This window comes from Pezoporus occidentalis, unplaced genomic scaffold (assembly GCF_034315485.1).
Source record: "Pezoporus occidentalis ecotype Australia unplaced genomic scaffold, CSIRO_AGI_Poc_V1 ctg117, whole genome shotgun sequence".
Lineage (NCBI taxonomy): Eukaryota > Metazoa > Chordata > Aves > Psittaciformes > Psittacidae > Pezoporus > Pezoporus occidentalis.
The window spans coordinates 6,050,452-6,070,003 of NW_026912961.1; the positions used below are offsets into that span (position 1 = coordinate 6,050,452).

At 38.6% G+C, this 19,552-nt stretch overlaps 1 protein-coding gene across 1 annotated transcript in view; it reads right to left on the reverse strand.

The window, feature by feature from the left end:
- Positions 1–1,398: 1,398 nt before the first annotated feature.
- Positions 1,399–19,552, reverse strand: part of ALDH1A1 (aldehyde dehydrogenase 1 family member A1) — a 35,759-nt gene continuing 17,605 nt past the window's right edge. Inside the window, exons 6-13 of the mRNA XM_062641136.1 lie at positions 19,331–19,459; positions 13,434–13,547; positions 11,706–11,808; positions 10,976–11,160; positions 8,109–8,273; positions 6,173–6,330; positions 4,274–4,348; positions 1,399–1,997 (exon numbers count right to left, since the gene is read on the reverse strand). Of these exons, the coding sequence (XP_062497120.1) occupies positions 1,925–1,997; positions 4,274–4,348; positions 6,173–6,330; positions 8,109–8,273; positions 10,976–11,160; positions 11,706–11,808; positions 13,434–13,547; positions 19,331–19,459 (1,002 nt within the window). The 3' untranslated portion in view covers positions 1,399–1,924. The remainder of the gene's footprint in view (positions 1,998–4,273; positions 4,349–6,172; positions 6,331–8,108; positions 8,274–10,975; positions 11,161–11,705; positions 11,809–13,433; positions 13,548–19,330; positions 19,460–19,552) is intronic.

Sequence of the window (19,552 nt, forward strand, 5' to 3'; positions counted from 1 at the left end):
ATACATGTATACATGCAAGGGCTGAGTTGATCCTTCTCCTTTGCCCCTCTGTTTATGTTGAGTTTTCCCTTTCCTCTGGTTATATTTCAAAATCATTCTTCGCTTGGGCTTGCAGATGCAGGCGGCGTAGCCTGGTAGGACTGGATTTGCAGTCCTGTGCTGCCAAAGGACACTGTGAGCAGATAAGAACCCACCACCCACACAGCACACATTCAAAGGGGAGTTGCTTTAGACTGGCCCTAGTCTGCTTCTAAGGGCTGAATGGTTATTAGTGGTTGGATTATACCAGGCAAAGGCCAAGTGTGCATCTTCTGGTTTAGTGTCATTAAAAAGGCAGCTAATTTTGCTCCCCTATATTACTCTTCCATGTAAATAAAGAAGATAAGTGGAGGTGCTCAGGTATATAATTTCAGAAGTGCACTCCTGATTCAAACCAAAATGCATATGTAGACTTATTGTCATTTGGCCTCCCTTGAGACTTATGAAACTGACTTCAGCAAAAGTAGAATTTGGACAATAGCGACTTAAGATCCGTACCTGCTCTACATACTGCTTTTCATCTCTTTTTAAATATTTGATATTTCGTTGTAGGATTGTCATTCTCTAACATTATGTTTGTTACCCCTCCTAAAGTCTTTCAGAGATGATTTTGTTAGGATTTTTTTTTTTCCTTTACTTAGTATTTATTTTGATTTTTGTTCTTTCCTCTTCTGAACAGAAAACATGACCCTGTCAGTATCAGGCTATGTAATTGCTGTGCTTGGTGTGTATAGATCACTGTCCGAGAGCTTATCTGGCGGCTGCTGATGGTGAGTGGCCATCGGAGCATGCTGAAAGCTGCACTAGCTGAAGATTGCAAAACACTAAAGCTGCACAGACTGAGAGACCTTATAGGTTCTGATCAGCTTGGCACACATATCTGCAGAGGGCCTTTATGAGAATAAGCAGCTATAATAAAAAGAGAGGATGAGGAAAAAGAATGAAGTGAAACAGTAGAGTAGAGGAGGAAAGAGGAGGGAGGAAAACATGCAAGTTTTATGCAGGAATATGACTACACTTAAAGAAGAAGAGATTACCTTGCCTCACCTCCTCTTCTCTTCTTTCCCTTCAGTATTTCTTGCTTGTCATCTTTTAGAACTTTATTATATACTTAACACTAAAAAGCCAAGTGTTGGCTCTTTGCAAACTGCCCAGGGCTCTCTGTGTTCATATTTTTCCCTTTGTAATACTGTTGAAGTATTAGGGACTTAGGCCTCCATGTAGCCAATACAGTAGATTTCTGATGACCTAAACACACCACTGAGACAGTAGCTCCTCTTTAGAGATATAAAATATGTGCTACATGAGAGACAGTGGTAAATCAGTGTAATAGGAAAGACTAATTCAAGGAGCAATATCAGGTTTTGAAGATGAATTTTAATATGGTTTAATATTATCCAGATTACATTTATGTAGTGTGATGAACAATTCAGTAGTCTAAAAAATACATCTAAAAAAAGTCTACTATTTTTAAAGACACAGAGGAGTATCTGGTAATTACTCGTAAGTGCTTTTGTTAAGGTCACAAAGACAAGAAAATGCAAAGAGTTCACCCTCTAACATTTAGAAGAGCACAGAAGTTCAAACTGTACCTGTAGGATACATTGAAAAAGTAATATTTTCAGAGCACTAGACACTTTCTACTGAAAAGTAGTTTTTTCTCAACATGAATTTAAACATCACTCAGCTATGTACCAGACATTAAGGTTTCCTTTTCTCAGTTAATGACACTAAAATTGTTGACAATATCCTTCATATTGTTAATGTAAGCACACAATTAGAAATCAGGAAGGTTAATGAATAATTTGGGACACAAAAGCTTTCCGAATTCAGATAGCTTTTTCAGATTCATTTGAAGGTGTTAAATTCTGCACCTCAAGCAGCATTACGAGTTCTTCTGTGGGATTTTGATTGTGACAGTCTTAACTTCTGTGTATTCATGAAGGCCATATTCTCCCCTATATAAAAGAGAACCAAGAGCAATATTTACGTTAATGTTTTTTTCGTATGACTTGTGTCCTGGATGGGATTTTCGGTTCTGCTTTGCAATTGGCCATGTATGTAACAAGCATGCTGGACATAGAAGACATCTGTGCAACTAGACTGCTGCTGGAAGTATTTGGAAAAGCTACAACTGTCTCCTGAGAAAAGTGGGAGACAGCAAATTCATTTCTGTAGAGCAAATCAGGCACATCTTAGGTCTTCACAAACATGATCAACAAGTTATTTGCAAAGGCCTTCCTCTAATGTCAAGATTCTTCTCCAGAGTCAAAGAACAGATGTTTTATCTCAAGTAAGTGAAGGACATTATTAATCCACTACAAAATCTCACAGACAGTAAAAACCACTAGACTCTTTCTGACATTTTATTAACACGATTCCAACTTTATGTTTTGCATGATGAAATGAAGCTTGCTTGTGTGCATAGATGTTTGACATCTGACACAGTAAAACTCTTTAGCCGTAGTTGATTGTTTTATAGAAAAATACAATTTTATTTTTTACTACAGTACAATGTTATTCAGTTCTCATTGCCGTCTTACTAGATACATATGTATGCAAAAGAGAAATCTGTGCTCAGACCTCTCATGCAGTGGAGAAATGTTTACTGATTCTTTTCCTTTTTGAAGAGGTATTCTGTTAGTGCATGACATTCAGTAGTTTAATTCATAACGGTATTATCATTTCAAGAGTGATAATTTTATTCAGGGAATTTTATTCTGGGATTCAAAGAAGTCGACAGCTTGACTTACTAACTTCCTGATTATTTCAGTGCAGTTATTTCACACATGCTTCTGCCTCTCTCATAACTAATTGCCAGAAATGTTCTTTCCAGGTCAGACATCTATTTGGTACTAGTTATTTCCTTGATCTTTAGCAAAAATATTCTTATTTGTCCACTAATTATGATTTTGAAACAAGCATTGGGAAAAGCTTAATTTGCACAAAAGTTTACTTCCTTCAAAATGCACTGTTATAGACAATATTAATCTTTATGATAACCTATTATAATTTTTCTGTTATTTACAGCAAATAAATCCCCAAAATATTCCTGCAAAAGGATGTAATTCAGAATTGGTGATCTCCCAGTGTTTGTCAATCAGCAAATGCAAAACATTCCTTGATAACAATGACCTAAGTTATGGGTGTTATTTCACGTTGATGTTTTCTAAAGCTCTCAGCATTGGCATAACTCTGTCGCCTTTGAAGTCAGTGGGAGCTTTGCAATCAGGTGCAGATTGAGTCCAGCGATGAGCAAACATGAAAACCCTAGCCTTCACCTCTTGAAAAAAAAGAAAAACCCAACCCAAACCAACCAAAAAAAAAAACAACAGTCCCAAACCCAGAGGGAAAAAAAGCTCTGTATCATTTCAGCTGCACATATATTTTTCATTACTTCCATTATTCTTCAGAAGTACCAAACATTTGGCAAAATAAAAGGGGAAACTTACCCATTTTGGTTTTTATGCATTTTTAAAAAAACACTTTGTTTTTCCCAGATGTATGGCATTTTTAACAAAGGACAACTTGCGATTCATGTTCGAAGAAAAAAAAACAACCCAGAAGACATAATTCTACATAATGTAATGAAGATGTATCATATTAAATGTTTCATGATTTGGCACATTATGTGAAGATCAGGATGAATTCAGGTAAGACAAGACATGATTCAAATTGAAACTAGACTGAACCTGATAAATTTGAAAGAATTTATTAGCTTATATTTTCTGTACACTTCACCAATCTGAATAATACAGATTATTTTTGTCATAATTTCTGGTCAAGCTAGGACATACTGTAAAAATATTGCTGCAAGGCTGTTAAACTGAAAATCTAGTTTAAATCAAGGATTTTTAGATGTCTAATGTTTTCAAAAAACTAGCATTGAAAGGCAATTCCACAAACTACACCCATATATAAATTTCTGCAAATCACAACTTCTCTATACATGAAAAAGCTGTAAACCATAAACACAGTTTTGCATATGAGTAGGATACAAGATACTAAAATTGGTCATTTGGAAAAAATGTGTATCAAAATGATTTTCTTATTTGTTTCAGGGAGTAATACTTTGCTTGATGTTGTCTTACACAACATGAAGCATCTATATGCTGTATAGACTAATTTGACAAAATACTGAACTGGGCCTCCTGGTTATGAATGCTTAAAATTGAGTTTTGGAATTTTATTTTGTAGTTCCTGTGAGCCTACATTTTAAAAATTATTTACTTACATTTCTCGTCCATTTCCTGACATCTTAAATCCTCCAAAAGTGCACTGAGCAGACATTGCACTGTAACAATTAACCCTGGAAGAACAGGAAAGTTACTTTTGACAGTATGAAACAATTTTTTAACTTCTGTAAAATCAGTGGGTTTCTGTTGCCTGTAAAAAAACCCCCAATGTTGATATTAACAAAATATATCTGAATAATGTATTTGCAAAAGTATGTGTAGTTAAATGTTCAGAGAAACAACAGAAACTACATTTATTAGGGTTCTAACTGTCAGATATTTTTCTGATAGTTATGATAAAATTCCTTCCTAACTAGCACATAAACTCTGAAACTAAAGTCACAGTTAAATAAATCTTCTGCAGGTACATTTCTAACAGATGAATTCAGAATCAATTCAGTACATATTTAGGAAGGCTTGTCTGGTTGTACTCAATGTTAAATCATATTAAGTGTTAAATCACTGTATCATAGTGGAGAACAAAACACAATAATGAGTAAGAAAAGAATTTCACAGGGGAATTCGTGGTGTGAAGAGTTTTGGCAGAATGTGTATTCTGCCTGTTGGCTGAGAATCACAGAATCTCTTTTTGTCTTGCAGCGTTGTCAAATCAGATTTCTCTATTTCCATATCTTACAATTTCTTCTTCTGAAACCAGTCTACTCATTTCAACAAAAGAGGTTCTACTCACAGTTGAGGGTTCCTAGACAGACCATCAACCACATACCAGTAAAACCAAAAGGTACCGCATTTATTTTGATCTTTCTTGCTTTTAAAGAATACCAAGAAGTAATGGGTTCAAACTTACACAGAGGAAGTTCAGGTTAGATATAAGGAAGAAGTTCTTTACTGTGAGGCTGGGTGAGGCACTGGAACAGGCTGCCCAAAGAAGTGATAAATGCTCCATCCCTGGCAGCGTTTAAGGCCAGGTTGGGCAGGGCATTGGGTAACATGGTTTAGCGTGAGGCATTCGTGTCCATGGCAGGGAGGGTTGGAACTAGATGATCTTAAGGTCCTTTCCAACCCTAACCATTCTATGATTCTACAAATTCTGAAGTCAAAACTGTTAAATTATTTTTTGAAAGTGTATGTTTTCAGGTCACAGTACCTGGGCTGGAATTTGTGCTGTTTGCAAGTTCTTTCAGAGAAAATATAGACTGGACACAGGTTTAGCGTTAAAGCAAAAATTGGTTGTTTTCTTTCTGATGCATTGAGAAGTAACTGTAGGGAAATGCAGGTGTTTGTCAGTGATAGCTATTAGGCTCATTCTGCTGTTTTTCCAGGCTTTCCACTCTTGCAGCTCTTTGTCTTTCCAGGTCCATGTAGGTTGCCTTTTTCTTTTCCATTGCTGGAAATAGTTGCCCTTCTAATTGTAGGCAACTTGTTTTGTTGCTCACTTGTTGCTCACTTTGTCCCTCACTTGTTTTTCCTTCCTTTTTTCAACCACATTTTGTCAATCTTTTGCATCACAGGTGAATGTTGTGCTCAGATTAATAGCCTCAGAACTTCAGATATTTAATTTCTTTACACACTGCATAAAGTAATCACCACAAATTATGTATTGGGCTATCCCCAGATCCTGAATGGAAACCAAACTGGCACTGTCACTGTATTTTGTTTTGTCTCCTTTCCTTATTAGCAAGTCAATTTCCTTTTTCAGACTAAGATAACTTTGTGAAGACTTACAAGAAGTGTTTATCTAACAGCATGTTAAGTGTGTTGAGGTAAGAAGAAGAGAGACATAAGAGGATGGCAGGATGGCATTAATCTACCTCCCTAAAGATGACAAGGAATTGAAATATAAAAATATACTGCCAAAAGAGGTCTTAAAATGTCCTAGAACTACTGCCATTGGGACCTGCAGTTCTGAAGGAAGTATTATAAAAACCACCACTTACCATACAGTTCCAGCTTGAAGAGCAGCTGCAAATGTCAGTGCCTTATCAATGTCTTTGGTAAAAACTGCTGCTGCTAAGCCATAGGTAGTATTATTTGCCCTCTTGATAACTTCATCTATGGTTTTAAACTTCATGATTTGTTGAACAGGTCCAAATATCTGTTTCAGACACATGCAAACATATGAAGTGGACTAGAATAGCTTACTATTGTAAATAATGTACATTTCTAAAATATACTTTTGTCAGATTGCCCTATTCCTAAATTCATTCAGTCAGGAGTGTGCATCTCATAACAGAGTTCTAAAAAGGATTATAAATTCACGTAAAGATTTTTGTAGCATGAAACAAATCAAGATAGCCTATTGTAAAACTACTAATAAATAAGTAAGTAAATAAAAGATGAAAACAAATGAAAAAAAAAGATTAAAAGACACCCACCATAAAGGTAGCTAGCATGGAGTCACAGCGTGCTACATATCTATGCTACCTACCAACAAACTGGTATTTCGTTGATAAACTGCAGTTTTAGAATTGAGAAAGATGTTCAGCTTTTCCTTCTTCTAAACTTTCTATTAGACTTCCTTCTTCTAAACTTTCTATTAGACTTTCATCTCTACAGGTAGCTGCACAACTGGGCATGGACACCAAGTGAAACAACTAATTCTTCTTTCCATATGGGTGTTACGAGAGGTTGTGGTTCCTCAGGCACATCTTTCCCACTAGTGTTGCTTTTGTGCTCTCAGCCAGAGGTGCCCATGTCCACCATATAGTGCCAAGGTTGTGTAGAGCAGGGGGACATTACCACATATAATTTCTTCTGCTCCATAGATCATGAGCTTTCCACTTTATTTTCTTGGGAAGGGTTTAGTGCTAGTTTCTAACTAGAGTTGCAGGGATTGGTTTACATTGCTCAGAGAGCCATTGAACGTTCCCCACTGTTCAGGCTGTGAGCTTCAGAACCCAGATATTCTTTACACTGCCTTAGCTCTCTGAGATTTCATTGCTCAATACACTCAAAATAGCATGAGGAAAGTGTTCTTGTACTCCTGACCCAGGGGAAACCAATAGATCTGTGAAGAAACATACCTCTCAGTTTCCTATCTGCCTCCCAGACCCAAATTATTTCTCTCACTGCACTCTCCTGTTTTACCCCTCCCTCCTAATCACAATTAAATCTAGATGCTCTGCTATTCCTTTTAGCTCAGCTTTTTGACTTTTGCTGAAAGTACTCTGTATGTTGAGCAGATGCATCAGCAGCATTGATGGCTGTTAAAAGCAACACCTAGATTCGTAATAATTTTGAAGGAGCTTTCTAGTATGGAGAAGTATAATGGACATCAATTACAACACATTTGCAGCAGTTATTAACCAAGATGAATGTAAAAAAAACCCCACACAGCAGTGGCCATGACTGAACTTCAAGGCTGTGTTTACAGAACTGTTTTTCTGAATGATATATCAGCCCTGTACTAAGAAATCTCTCCTTTTCCTTGCAAATAATCACTGGTGTCCTGGCACTGACACCTTAATTGTGTCCAGACCCCAACTTTGGTGGTTTCTCAGGCAGTGCAAAGAATTTACAAGCTGTACCATCAAGGTTTACTTCTCTGTGAGAGGTTACTGTGACTCTAACATGTGAGACATGGGCACTACGGGCGATGCAAACAATTCAAATCTCAACATTTCTTCTTTACTGACAGATTAAGCTGGGACCTTTGTTGGCAGGCCAGATCCATGCTCCTGTACCTCACCTGCACTGAGTTGGTGAACCAGGCATCAGAAACCAAGAAAAACATTTTAAACACCACCACGACGGAGCAATAGATTTACTCAAAGTATTTTTATGTAACCACTTGACCTTCTAAATGGATATTTTGTATGGACATTTAAATGGATAATCTCCAGTGAGAGAACAGGCTGCCAAGACTTTATTTACCTCTTCTTTGGCGATGCGCATGTCATCTGTAACGTCAGAAAAAACTGTAGGCTGGATGAAGTAACCTTTGTCTCCCCATGGACCTCCTCCACATTCCAGTTTGGCTCCTTCTTTTTTCCCACTTTCAATTAGCTCCAGGATTTTTTGAAACTGCTCCTTATCAATCTAAATGAAAAGAAATCACAGGGGTAAAACCAGCACACGCAATAACAATCGTTCTGACACATTAACCAAAACTTAACAATGTTCCAGTCTTTTAAGTTACATGTGCTGAAGTGGAAGAGCTGGACAGCCCTGTAAATATTCTTGTCACTAGCTTCTACAAACTTTGCAGGCTTTTCTCAAATAGACCAGTAATCTGGAATTTTGACATAGGAGAATCAGCTATAGAGGGACTGATATCCTGCGTTTCTTTAGTAGAAGAAATGAAAGAAGATCTCTCAAATGACTGTTTTATACTTTTTCCAGTACTTTTGCCAACTGCAAATAGCTCATCAAAATAAAAATCACTGAGCCTGATTCTGCAAAAAAAGCAGAGGGCCTGATCTAGCCAGCAAGACTGTTCTGACCTTCACATGAGCCCTTCCAGAATTCATTGACAAAGTGGTCAAAAGAGAATAGGGGAGCAGAAAAAAGGTAGCGTATCATTTCCTCCCCCCCCCAAATCAACCAAACAACAGTTAAGGTCTGAAGGGAAATTGTGTATAAAATAACACCTATGTAAAGAAAACATCAATCGTAAAGCATGTTCAGTAAAAGAGTCCAACAGCTTTTTTTTTTTTTTTGAATTTGTTCCATTTTCATGATTCCTTTATTCACCCTTTCAGGGTTCAGCCCTTCAAGCACTGGCTCATGAAGATACCGAGACTACTCTTAGAGGCTCTTGCACAGAAGCTTTTTCTCTTTGATCATACTCATCAGTCAGGAGGGTGGGTGCACCTTGTTCTCTTATTCATACAGTAAAAAGTTCATATTTCAGTTTAAGCAATAAGTTTTACTAGGCTCGTAGAACACAACAATATTTTTAAAGGTTCTGAGGAATCTTGGATGTGTATTAGACTAAACAGTTATTCAGCTAAAGCTGAGATAAAAGCTTATATTTATAAAGATCTGAATTTATAAGGATATTTATAAGGGGGCGATTTTTCATTTGCTGAGCTTCGTCATTTTGCTTTCAAACAGTTGCCTAATTGCATGATGAAGACATAAAATTTCTGCTACCCTGGTGGCCAGCTTTTTCTTTGGCATAAACATCTTGTAGAGAAGAGAAAAATTGAGATGAGACAGCTCACACTGCTTTCAGTTTTTCCTTTATTATGATTAGCATTATTTTTCTTACTAACGTGTGAATTAACATATATATGATTTTTTGAATTCCTGTAGGGCCTTTGGGTCTTCTTTGGTGCCCACTGTGCAAAGCATTACCTAAACTTGCTGCCTGAGGCAGGTTCTGCAGAGGGCCTGTGAGCTGGAGGATAAATATGGCTTTCAGGTAGGCTTTATGACTAAAGAGCATGGTGAATATGCTTGGTACAGGCTATAATTTTTTGCTTCTAGAAAGAATTATGCTGAGGACAACATTTGAAGATGAGGAGAGATATTTAACTTAATTGCCACAAAAGAAATGCACCTAAACAGCATAGTTACAATTTTCCATTAAATGGAATCGTAAGAAAAAAAGAGGTCAAGAATGGCAAATCGGGGGATTGGAAGAGAAAAGAGTCTTCATGTACTTTCAGATGTTTTCAGTAATGCTTTTTTTCCCATGTTTAACATTCCTTTCTTTGTTAGTAAAAGTTTACTTTCATCTCTCATTTAAACTGTTAGCATTAATTTTAAACTCAGCAAAGCCACAATAACATAAGAGTGGTTTCCTATTAATTTTATATTAGCTGCACACCAGAGTGCTGAAGTTTACTTCAATCTTTCTACCCTCTGACATTTAAGTTTATTTAGCTGAACCTGTTAGCTTGTTAGCAAGACACACTGCAGGACACCAAAATACTATTTTTAAATTATTCAAAGTCTGAGGGGCTTAGAATGCAGTTTTCTAATTTACTTGGTATCTTTGATTACATAAAATGACTGTGATACCTTACAAGGAACATGTTACGTTATGAAATGTATGGGAATTGCTTTGTCTCCAGCCTTTGCCTTGTCTCAAATAGAATTCCTTTATTTTGTGACAACCATCATATATGTGCATAATAGCTCTGCCAAGAAAGTGTATACTCTCTAGTACAGACTGATACAGGAAAAAGACTCTAGATTTAAACAACGCTCTATTGTGATCCACTGAATCCATAGAACTGTGATAGCTGTGCTTTTTAATATTGCATTTTAGCATTCATTTTAATGGGGAAGCTGTTGGTATAACATCTTAACAAAACCAACAAAAAGTAAAAAATGTGTAGTTACACATTTTAATTGTGTAATATTCTGTAATTGGCAGCACCATAATGAAGCACTAGCACTTTGAAAAAAGGAAAAAGACAGTATTAAATTTTATTTCCTCAAGCTATTTGCTCACAGTGGTTGTATTTGAAAACATTGTTAGCGATTTCTGACATGGGTGACCATACTTGCACTTTTATAGCTGTTGCACTGTAGCTTTCTCAGAGCATTTCAGTTCTATATAATTGTTCCCATTCTGTAATAAAAGCAACTAGAAGAGAGAAAGAAACCTCATCCTTAGGCCTATGATAGTGTCACAGAAGGTCATGTCTCGTGCTTCATTCTCTTGGTCTTCCAGACTAATCACTAGACAGCTGCACTTAGCCTTGAAGTTAATGCAACAATAGGTATAGAAGTAGATTAAACTGTGCTGTCACATTGCAATTATATTGGAAACACATCACATTACTTACTTGAGGGCCTTGCTGTACACCAGGCAACAGAGGATTTCCAAGAGTATACTTCTTTGCTCGTTCAATGCTTCGTCGAACAAACTCGTCATAAATAGGCTCTTCCACAAAAATCCTAGATCCTGCTATACAACACTGCCCCTGGTGGTAGAACAGACCAATATGTGCAAATTCCACAGCGGTGTCCACTGCAAAGAAATGCAGAGTTCATCAGATTGTAAACTTGAATGGTCATAAACTCCTTACAAAACTTTGTCACTCCATCCCTTTTCCCTTTTTAGTGCTTCCTATTTTTAAGTAATACCTTGTAATACAGATAGTCATCCATTTACTTTTGCCCAAAACTGCTTTTATTAAGAGTAGCATGGTGCCCCTAGGCAAACACACATTCAGCTGCTCTTTGTGAAATGTAGATTCAACATTACCTTTTTAGCAGTACCAAGAGGATTATTTAGCTAGATAGTTAATAAACCCATATAACATCCATCTAGCTGCTTTTGGTTCTGCATTCTGCATATTAGGGTGCACAGGTTGTCAGAGGTTCATATCCATTCATGAGTCACCAATTTTTGGTGGCAGTCTAACTTAAAACTATAGTGTGACCAGAAAACCTTAAAAATTACTGCTTCATTAAACATATACATATGATTTATTAACAAAGAAAACAAAAAGAATGTGGTAATTGAAAGAGTAGTATGTTTATATATGTTTATGTAACAAAAATGTTACTAACAGTCTGCGTCCGCAAATATAATGTTGGGACTTTTTCCTCCAAGCTCCAATGTAACTCTTTTCAGATTGCTCTTTCCTGCTGCTTCTTTAATCAGTTTGCCAACCTAAAATGTAGGGAGAAGACAGCTTTATCTTAAAAATTTTGTTATGACTTCCATAACACTTCTCGGAGTTCCTCAAAAGGGAAAATCAGTTCACAGTTGTCTGCGATCCCAGTAACTGCAGAAAGAATAAATAAATAAATATATGAATGAAAATAAAAAGAAGAGAGTACAGCTAATTTGTGGTTTATGCACCAGGAATACTTCCTAGAAGAGTCAGGGTGGAGGTGACTTGCAGTCTGTGAAGCAGTAATGCTTGCCGGAATAATTTCCCCCTAGACACACTTGGGTTAACTACTAAATATGTCTGATGCTTTTTTGGTTGCCACCATTCTACTTGCTTGTATCTGAATTATGCGTAGGCACTGATTTCTGCTTTGCCAGTCGCCCCCATTAGCTTGAAATTCCTCTGGTTTATACATGGGAAAGCCCTTTGATGCACAAAGTGTATGAGAGAAAAAGAAGATATCTACACTGCCTGCACGGCCAAATCTTCCTTATTTCAGAATCTCCCTTAGAAGAAAGAAGAGGAAATGAACATTGTGAGGCAGAACCCCTACCCTGCTTCTTTCCATTGATGACATAATTAAAGCAAATACCTAATATGAATTGTCCTGGAAAAACTATGAAGGGAAAACATGCTTGTAGCCCTTGTGGTTTTGGCCTGTAACTGCTCATGTGGGGCAAACATGAGATATTTTCCTCCTTCTGGCAGCCTTCCTGCCTAATTTCTCACTGCTAAATTTCACTGTCTTTGGTGAACAGGAACATCACCGAAGTGTACGATTACACCTTCTGGTCCACCTCCCTTTGGAGGTGCAGAGGGCACTGGGAATTGTAGTTGTTACTGTCCATTGGAAACACCTGTGAGATATTTCTCAGTTATTGTCTTTTCCCTTTATTTCAGAGCTAAAGGTTTCTAGGTGTAAACACAGCTGTCGCATTCATTGTGTATGGACCCTTGACATAAGACCATGATATTTATCATTGGAGGGTACACCAGACAGGAGGCCAGTTGGCAGCTCTAAAATCAGTCATTTCAAAGTTAAGGTTAGGGGAAATTAACAGTGACCTGTCTTTCAGTTATTAAAATGATACATATTCAAAATCACTTCCAAGACCACCCAGCTGATGATTAGGATCATTCAAATACCAAAAAGCCATCACCTCACCCAAGTGCATGCAACAATGAGATTTCTGAAGTAACCCCCTACCATCCTGTTGTTATTAACATTAAAGAGAACAGAGCACAGACTGTTTCACTCTTTGCATTTTAAGAAATAATTATTCTTAAAAAAAACCAAAAAAACCCAAAAAGTTATGAAAATGTGTTTTTTTTTTGTGTTTTTTTTTTTTTAAAGGACAAGACTTAAACTAGCTTTAGTACATTATAAGCTGTTGTATCTCATGGATTGCCTTATTTGAAGGTCTTTCCTGAAATACAAACATTGTTTAAATATGTTTGAAGTTAATAATAACCAACAAATCATTAAACAGACTTTGTTTAACAAATCAGCAGCCAAAAGAAAGAGAAAAAGTAAAAGTTACATAGAACAATTTAGACATTAAATCATTACTGTCAGAGGGGCATGTTTCCTGCACATAGTCTCGTGCTGTCATTATAGTACCTCTGTAGAGCCTGTGAAAGCTATTTTATCTACATCCATGTGGTGAGAAATTGCTGCTCCAGCGGTGGGTCCAAAGCCTGGCACAATGTTCACCACTCCAGGTGGAAATCCAGCCTGAGTTGGAAGAGAGAATACTGTAAATTTTAGGAAGGATAATAACAGAAAGAACTTGTCTCATATAATCTTCCCTTTCCAGTTCTCCATTCACATTTTCTTAGTCATACAGTTATTCTTAACCCTAGAGCCCCAAATGTGTGTATTCTCACACGATTTCTGCCCTCTTTCCCTCACCTGCCTTTTGATCTTTTTGGATCTTTTTTTTAAAAAACAGAACATTTAATTTTAGTTCTTTTTAGTGCCATTGCCAAGGAATAAATTTATTTTTAGTTTGCTCTTCCAGTCAAATGTTTAAGTAAAAAAAGATTGTTTCATTTCATGTCTGTTATATTACAGCTATTTGAATCATCCTGTGTGATTGCTTACATCTGGTCATTATCCCTCATTCTAGATGCAACTTAATGACTGCCAGCTTACACTGAAATTCTATTAAGAAGAGTGATGGAAACAGTACTTCAAACTGCATGCCCTTGCTTCTTCCTCTGAACATGGTTTGAAAGTAGAGTGGTGTCCTGGGTTTAGCAGTAGCAGTCAATTTTTCTCCTTCTTGGTAGCTGGTGCAGCTCTGTGTTTTGACTTCAGCCTGGGAACAGTGCTGATAACACCGATGTTTTAGATTGTTGCTAAGTGATGTTTACCCTGACCAAGGACTTTGTGAGGCTCCTGCTCTGCCAGGGAGGAGGGGAAGCCGTGAGGAAGCAGAGACAGGACACCTGACCCAAGCTAGCCAAAGAGGTATTCCATACCACAGTATGTCATGCCTGGGGTGGGGGGTAACTGGGAGTTACCCGGAAGGACACGGGCTTCTGGGTCAGACTCGTTTCTCGGCGGGTGGTATCGTATTCTCTTCCCTTGTTATTTTCTCTTATCATTGTTGTCGTCGGTAGTAGCGGTGGTGATTTGTGCTGTACATTGGTTGCTGGACTGTTCTTGTCTCAACCCGTGGGAGTTGCACTCTTTCGATTCTCCTCCCCATCCCTTTGGGAGAGGGGAAGGGGAGAGCCCCGGAGGGGGGGGGGGGTGTGTGTGTGTGGGCCTCAATTGCTTTCAGCCCTGCACCACTTACTGGGATTGTGTGAACAAGTTGTCTGGCTAGGGTTTAAACCACAACAGGTGGATGTTCAAAGGCAGGGTCTCCTCTGCACATCATGCAACTGATGTTACATGGAGTAAATGGGCTGCACTAATTACTCAACAAACTCGAATAGGAAATCTCAGTCGTCCAGGCATTCTAGAAGTCATCATGGACTGGCCAGAGGGCAAAGGAGGAGGTGATGCGTGCTGAAGAGGCCCCACCATATAATAAACTGTCAGAAAGTGAAAAGCAGTATGCCTTGTTTACTGATGGCTCTTGCCGTATTGTGGGAAAGCATCGGAGACGGAAGGCAGCTGTATGGAGTCCTGGACGACAAGTTGCAGAAACTGCTGAAGGAGAGGGTGAATCGAGTCAGTTTGCCGAGGTGAAAGCCATCCAGCTGGCCCTGGACATGGCTGAACGAGAAAAGTGGCCAGTACTTTACCTCTATACTGACTCATGGATGGTGGCAAATGCCCTGTGGGGGTGGTTGAAGCAATGGAAGCAGAGCAACTGGCAACGCAGAGGTAAACCTGTCTGGGCTGCTGCACTGTGGAAAGATATTGCTGCCCGGGTGCAGAACCTGGTGGTGAAGATACGTCATGTAGATGCCCATGTACCCAAGAGTAGGGCCACTGAGGAACACCAGAACAACCAGCACGTGGATAAAGCTGCTAAGATTGACGTGGCTCAGATGGACTTAGATTGGCAGCATAAAGATGAATTATTTTTGGCCCGGTGGGCCCATGGCACTTCAGGCCATCAGGGCAGAGATGCAACATATAGATGGGCTTGTGATCGAGGGGTGGACTTGACAATGAACACTATTGCCCAGGTTATTCATGAGTGTGAAATATGTGCTGCAATTAAACAAGCCAAGCGGTTAAAGCCTCTTTGGTATGGAGAACGATGGTTGAAGTATAAATATGGGGAGGCCTGGCAGATTGACTATATCACACTGCCACCAACCCACCAAGGCAAGAGCCATGTGCTTACCATGGTGGAAGCAACCACCGGGTGGCTGGAAACATATGCTGTGCCCCATGCCACTGCCCGGAACACTATCCTGGGGCTTGAAAAACAGATTTTGTGGCGACACGGCACCCCAGAGAGAATTGAGTCAGACAATGGGACTCATTTCCGGAGTAACCTTATAGACATTTGGGCCAAGGGGCACGGCATTGAGTGGGTATATCACATCCCCTACCATGCACCAGCCTCAGGGAAAATCTCTTGGTCCTCCTATATTGTCGTTTGACCCCAGACAAGACCCAAACCTGACTCTGCTTAACTCTTGAAATCAGTCGTGGGCAAAATACACTCTGTATGCGTGCCAACATGGTGATCCCCATCATGATCAGCAAACAAGTCTCAACAGCATTAAAAGGCCATTCAAAAACTTCAAAACTCTCAAATGTAAATGGTCTGGTGGAAGGACTGGGAGGGTATAAGAATGTCTCCTTCACAGGTTGAGCACCTTAGAAGGAGAAAAAAGATGTGTAATTGCTAAGCACTTCTATTATATACCTCCCAGAGTATAAAGGTGGTGACCACACTGGGAACATAAGCCAGATCAGTTTCATGATCAATGATTCTATTGTATTGCAAATCATTACCATAAAGTACAATGAGACAAAAACCTTAGCCCAAGCCCCACACTTGAAAAACACCAATACAACAAATACCGGATGGAAGTAAGATATGATATACTGAAACTGTGAGATCAAGGGGAACAACTTTGAGAGCCAATAAATCAACATTGTGACTAATGACTATTAATCTGGACAGATCTGTCATTACCTCAACACTTCGTGCCCCATGCTGGGTGCCAAAAATATCTGTCGTGATTTAAACCCTAGCCAGACAACTTGTTCACACACTCCCAGTGAGTGGTGCAGGGCTGACAACAATCGAGACCCCTCCCCCCCCACACTCCCAAAGGGATGGGGAGGAGAATGAAAGAGTGCAACTCCCATGGGTTGCGACAAGAACAGTCCAGCAACCAATGTACAACACAAATCACCACTGCTACCACCAACGACAACAATGATAAGAGAAAATAACAAGGGAAGAGAATACGATACCACCCGCCGAGAAGCGAGTCCGATCCAGAAGCCCGTGTCCTTTCAGGTAAGTCCCAGTTACCCCCACCCCGGGCATGACGTGCTGTGGTATGGAATACCTCTTTGGCTAGCTTGGGTCAGGTGTCCTGTCTCTGCTTCCTCACAGCTTCCCCTCCTCCCTGGCAGAGCAGGAGCCTCACAAAGTCCTTGGTCAGGGTAAACATCACTTAGCAACAATCTAAAACATCGGTGTTATCAGCACTGTTCCCAGGTTGAAGTCAAAACACAGAGCTGCACCAGCTACCAAGAAGGAGAAAAATTGACTGCTACTGCTAAACCCAGGACAAGTGGCAACATGAGCATTTGAAGCACAGAAGAGGTAGATAGGCTACAACCACAAAAAAAACTGGCTGACATATAGAAAATTCAATATCTTACCACTTTTTTGTTTAAAAAGCCTTTTTCTGTGAGCCAAATCAAACATTTTTTTCCCCCACCAATTCTGTATTTGTCATGTTTCATTCACAGGCAAAAGAAGTTACCTTCTTCCAAGAGCTTGTCAGACAAACTCTCACAGGTGTGTGAACTGGGGCAGGATTTCTTGGCTTACGAAGCAGCTATAGATCTCAATGTCACTCAGAGAGCAAGCTTAGAATTAGAAGGCCAAAAAGTTGTATTTCCTGTGTTATCACTTAAATGAGTCTCTTTTTAACATTAATCAGGACTTTGGAATTACATGCAGAGGTTCCATTTACGTTTAGAAAATTGTGGATTTCAGCCAGGGAATTAAAGTTCCTCAATTTCATGTACTGCGTTATGGACACCAGGCAACTACTTTTGTTTGAGCAATTTCTTTTCCTTACAGGTTCATGCTCAGATACATTTTATTGATTTTTTTTTTTTTCTGCTCATTTAATATTCCAGATTAATACTTATCCCAGAGCTAATGAGAGAATGAAGTTCCTTCCATTTGCTTAGCATTGTGTTTCAGAATTTGTAGACAAAAGTGAGAAGAGTATTTTTTATGGGATTAATTCACACTGTCTCACTTTGGGCATTTAATTTCCATGTCTGTATTAGAAGCTGTTTTCTCCATATTAGCAAAGGAGCCTTGTGCCAACTATTCAGAAAGATGGTGAGGATTACTAAAAGTCACAAGTGTGGACACATGAGAAGTAGAAAGTTAGATAGATGAATAGATAGTTTCAGGAGTCTAAATCAGCTACTGAAGTGATCACTGAGGATTTGATCACTATCAGGGATTTGGGGTCTAACTTTATTTGGGTAATCTGGGTGTAAATTAAAATGCAACTAGGCTTGAGTGAATAAATCCTGAAGGACTTGTTAAGATAAATATTTGTCTTTTTTTTTAAAGCTCCACAATATTTACCATATAATATACCAAAGACATAATTATATACTTAAGGTTCTCATCCACTTAAACACTGAATGGATGGGTAAGCTAAGAATCATATTGCCTTTTACTAAAAATGTTCTAGTGTTATACCAATCACTACCACTCTGTAACTCTTTGAGTACAGGATGATCACACTCCCCCTTATGAGCTCTCTTTTCAGGAAATCAGAATATCAAAACAAATATTTAGTCCAACTTGGATCAGAACTGAGTTACTTTCTCTGTGAAGTTGCTTTTTCAGAGAAATAAACTTTCTTATGCATGCTATTAAAAAAAAAAGATATTTCTGATATTTCTTTTAAAACAATTGTTCCTTCCCGGTATTATCTAACAGCATTTACTATGTGATGCAATAACAAGTAGGACTTGACTCCTTCCTGATAGTCATTTAGTTTCTGTGAAATATTAACACATAACTGGTCAGTTTGCTCTGCTGAATCATTGTTTTGAAACAGAATAATAAAATATGGCAAGTAATTTCCATTAACACTGTTCAAGGTTACTGCACTTGTGATTATTGACATATGTGCAGACTCTTCAAACATGTTAGATAACATTTGTTGATTTTATTGGGAAGCAAGGTAGCTAAACTATTTAAGTGTTCTTCTTTGGGTATTTGCTAGGCTGAGCACAATAGTCAATGAAACTTTGGAGACACTGCAGAAATTGCCACACTCCTCGTGTTCAAGAGCATAGAGTGTATTTGCCCAGTTTCTGTGTGAAGAGAGTTCACAAGTTTGGCAGCAGTCTCTAGTTCAATTTTACAGCTCCCTGTTAATAATAAACCTGGGTGGAAAAAGTTTGTTCAATAAAAAAAAAAAAGGAACAAGGGAAAAAAAATGCTGTACAAACAGGTCCTTTTCTGTGATAACTATGTTAATAAAGTCATTGCCACCCACCTCTAAGTACTCTGCTCTTGACTCTGTGTTTGCTTTGACTTTGAATAACGCTTTTGTAATACAAATATGTTTGCTAAGGAACAGAGTTTACTAAACTGTGATTGTGAGGGTTTTTTCTGTGTGTGAACTAGGCTGAAAGATATGCGTGCTTTTGCCCTAGGTTGGCTTCACTGGTTTACATTAAGGGTAAGTTCCATAGTACAAGGCTAGACATGCAAGAAGTGCTTGCAGAGGACAGCCTGGCTTATATTACCTCTGTGGCATTTCAGCTGCAGTATATGCTTACATTTCTGAGAAGAGTAAAAAAATCTGTTGTTGAAGACTTACCTCTTTAATTAAGGATCCCATGTAAAGGGCAGTCAGTGGGGTCTGTTCTGCTGGTTTGACAACCACTGTGTTTCCACAACAAAGAGCAGGGGCGATCTTCCACATGAACATAACCAATGGGAAGTTCCACTGAAAGACAGATGAGAAGGTATATCCTATTTCTAATACATCACCAAAATGCCTTTGCTTTTTCTATGATAATAGTGGGAATTGTCAACTGGG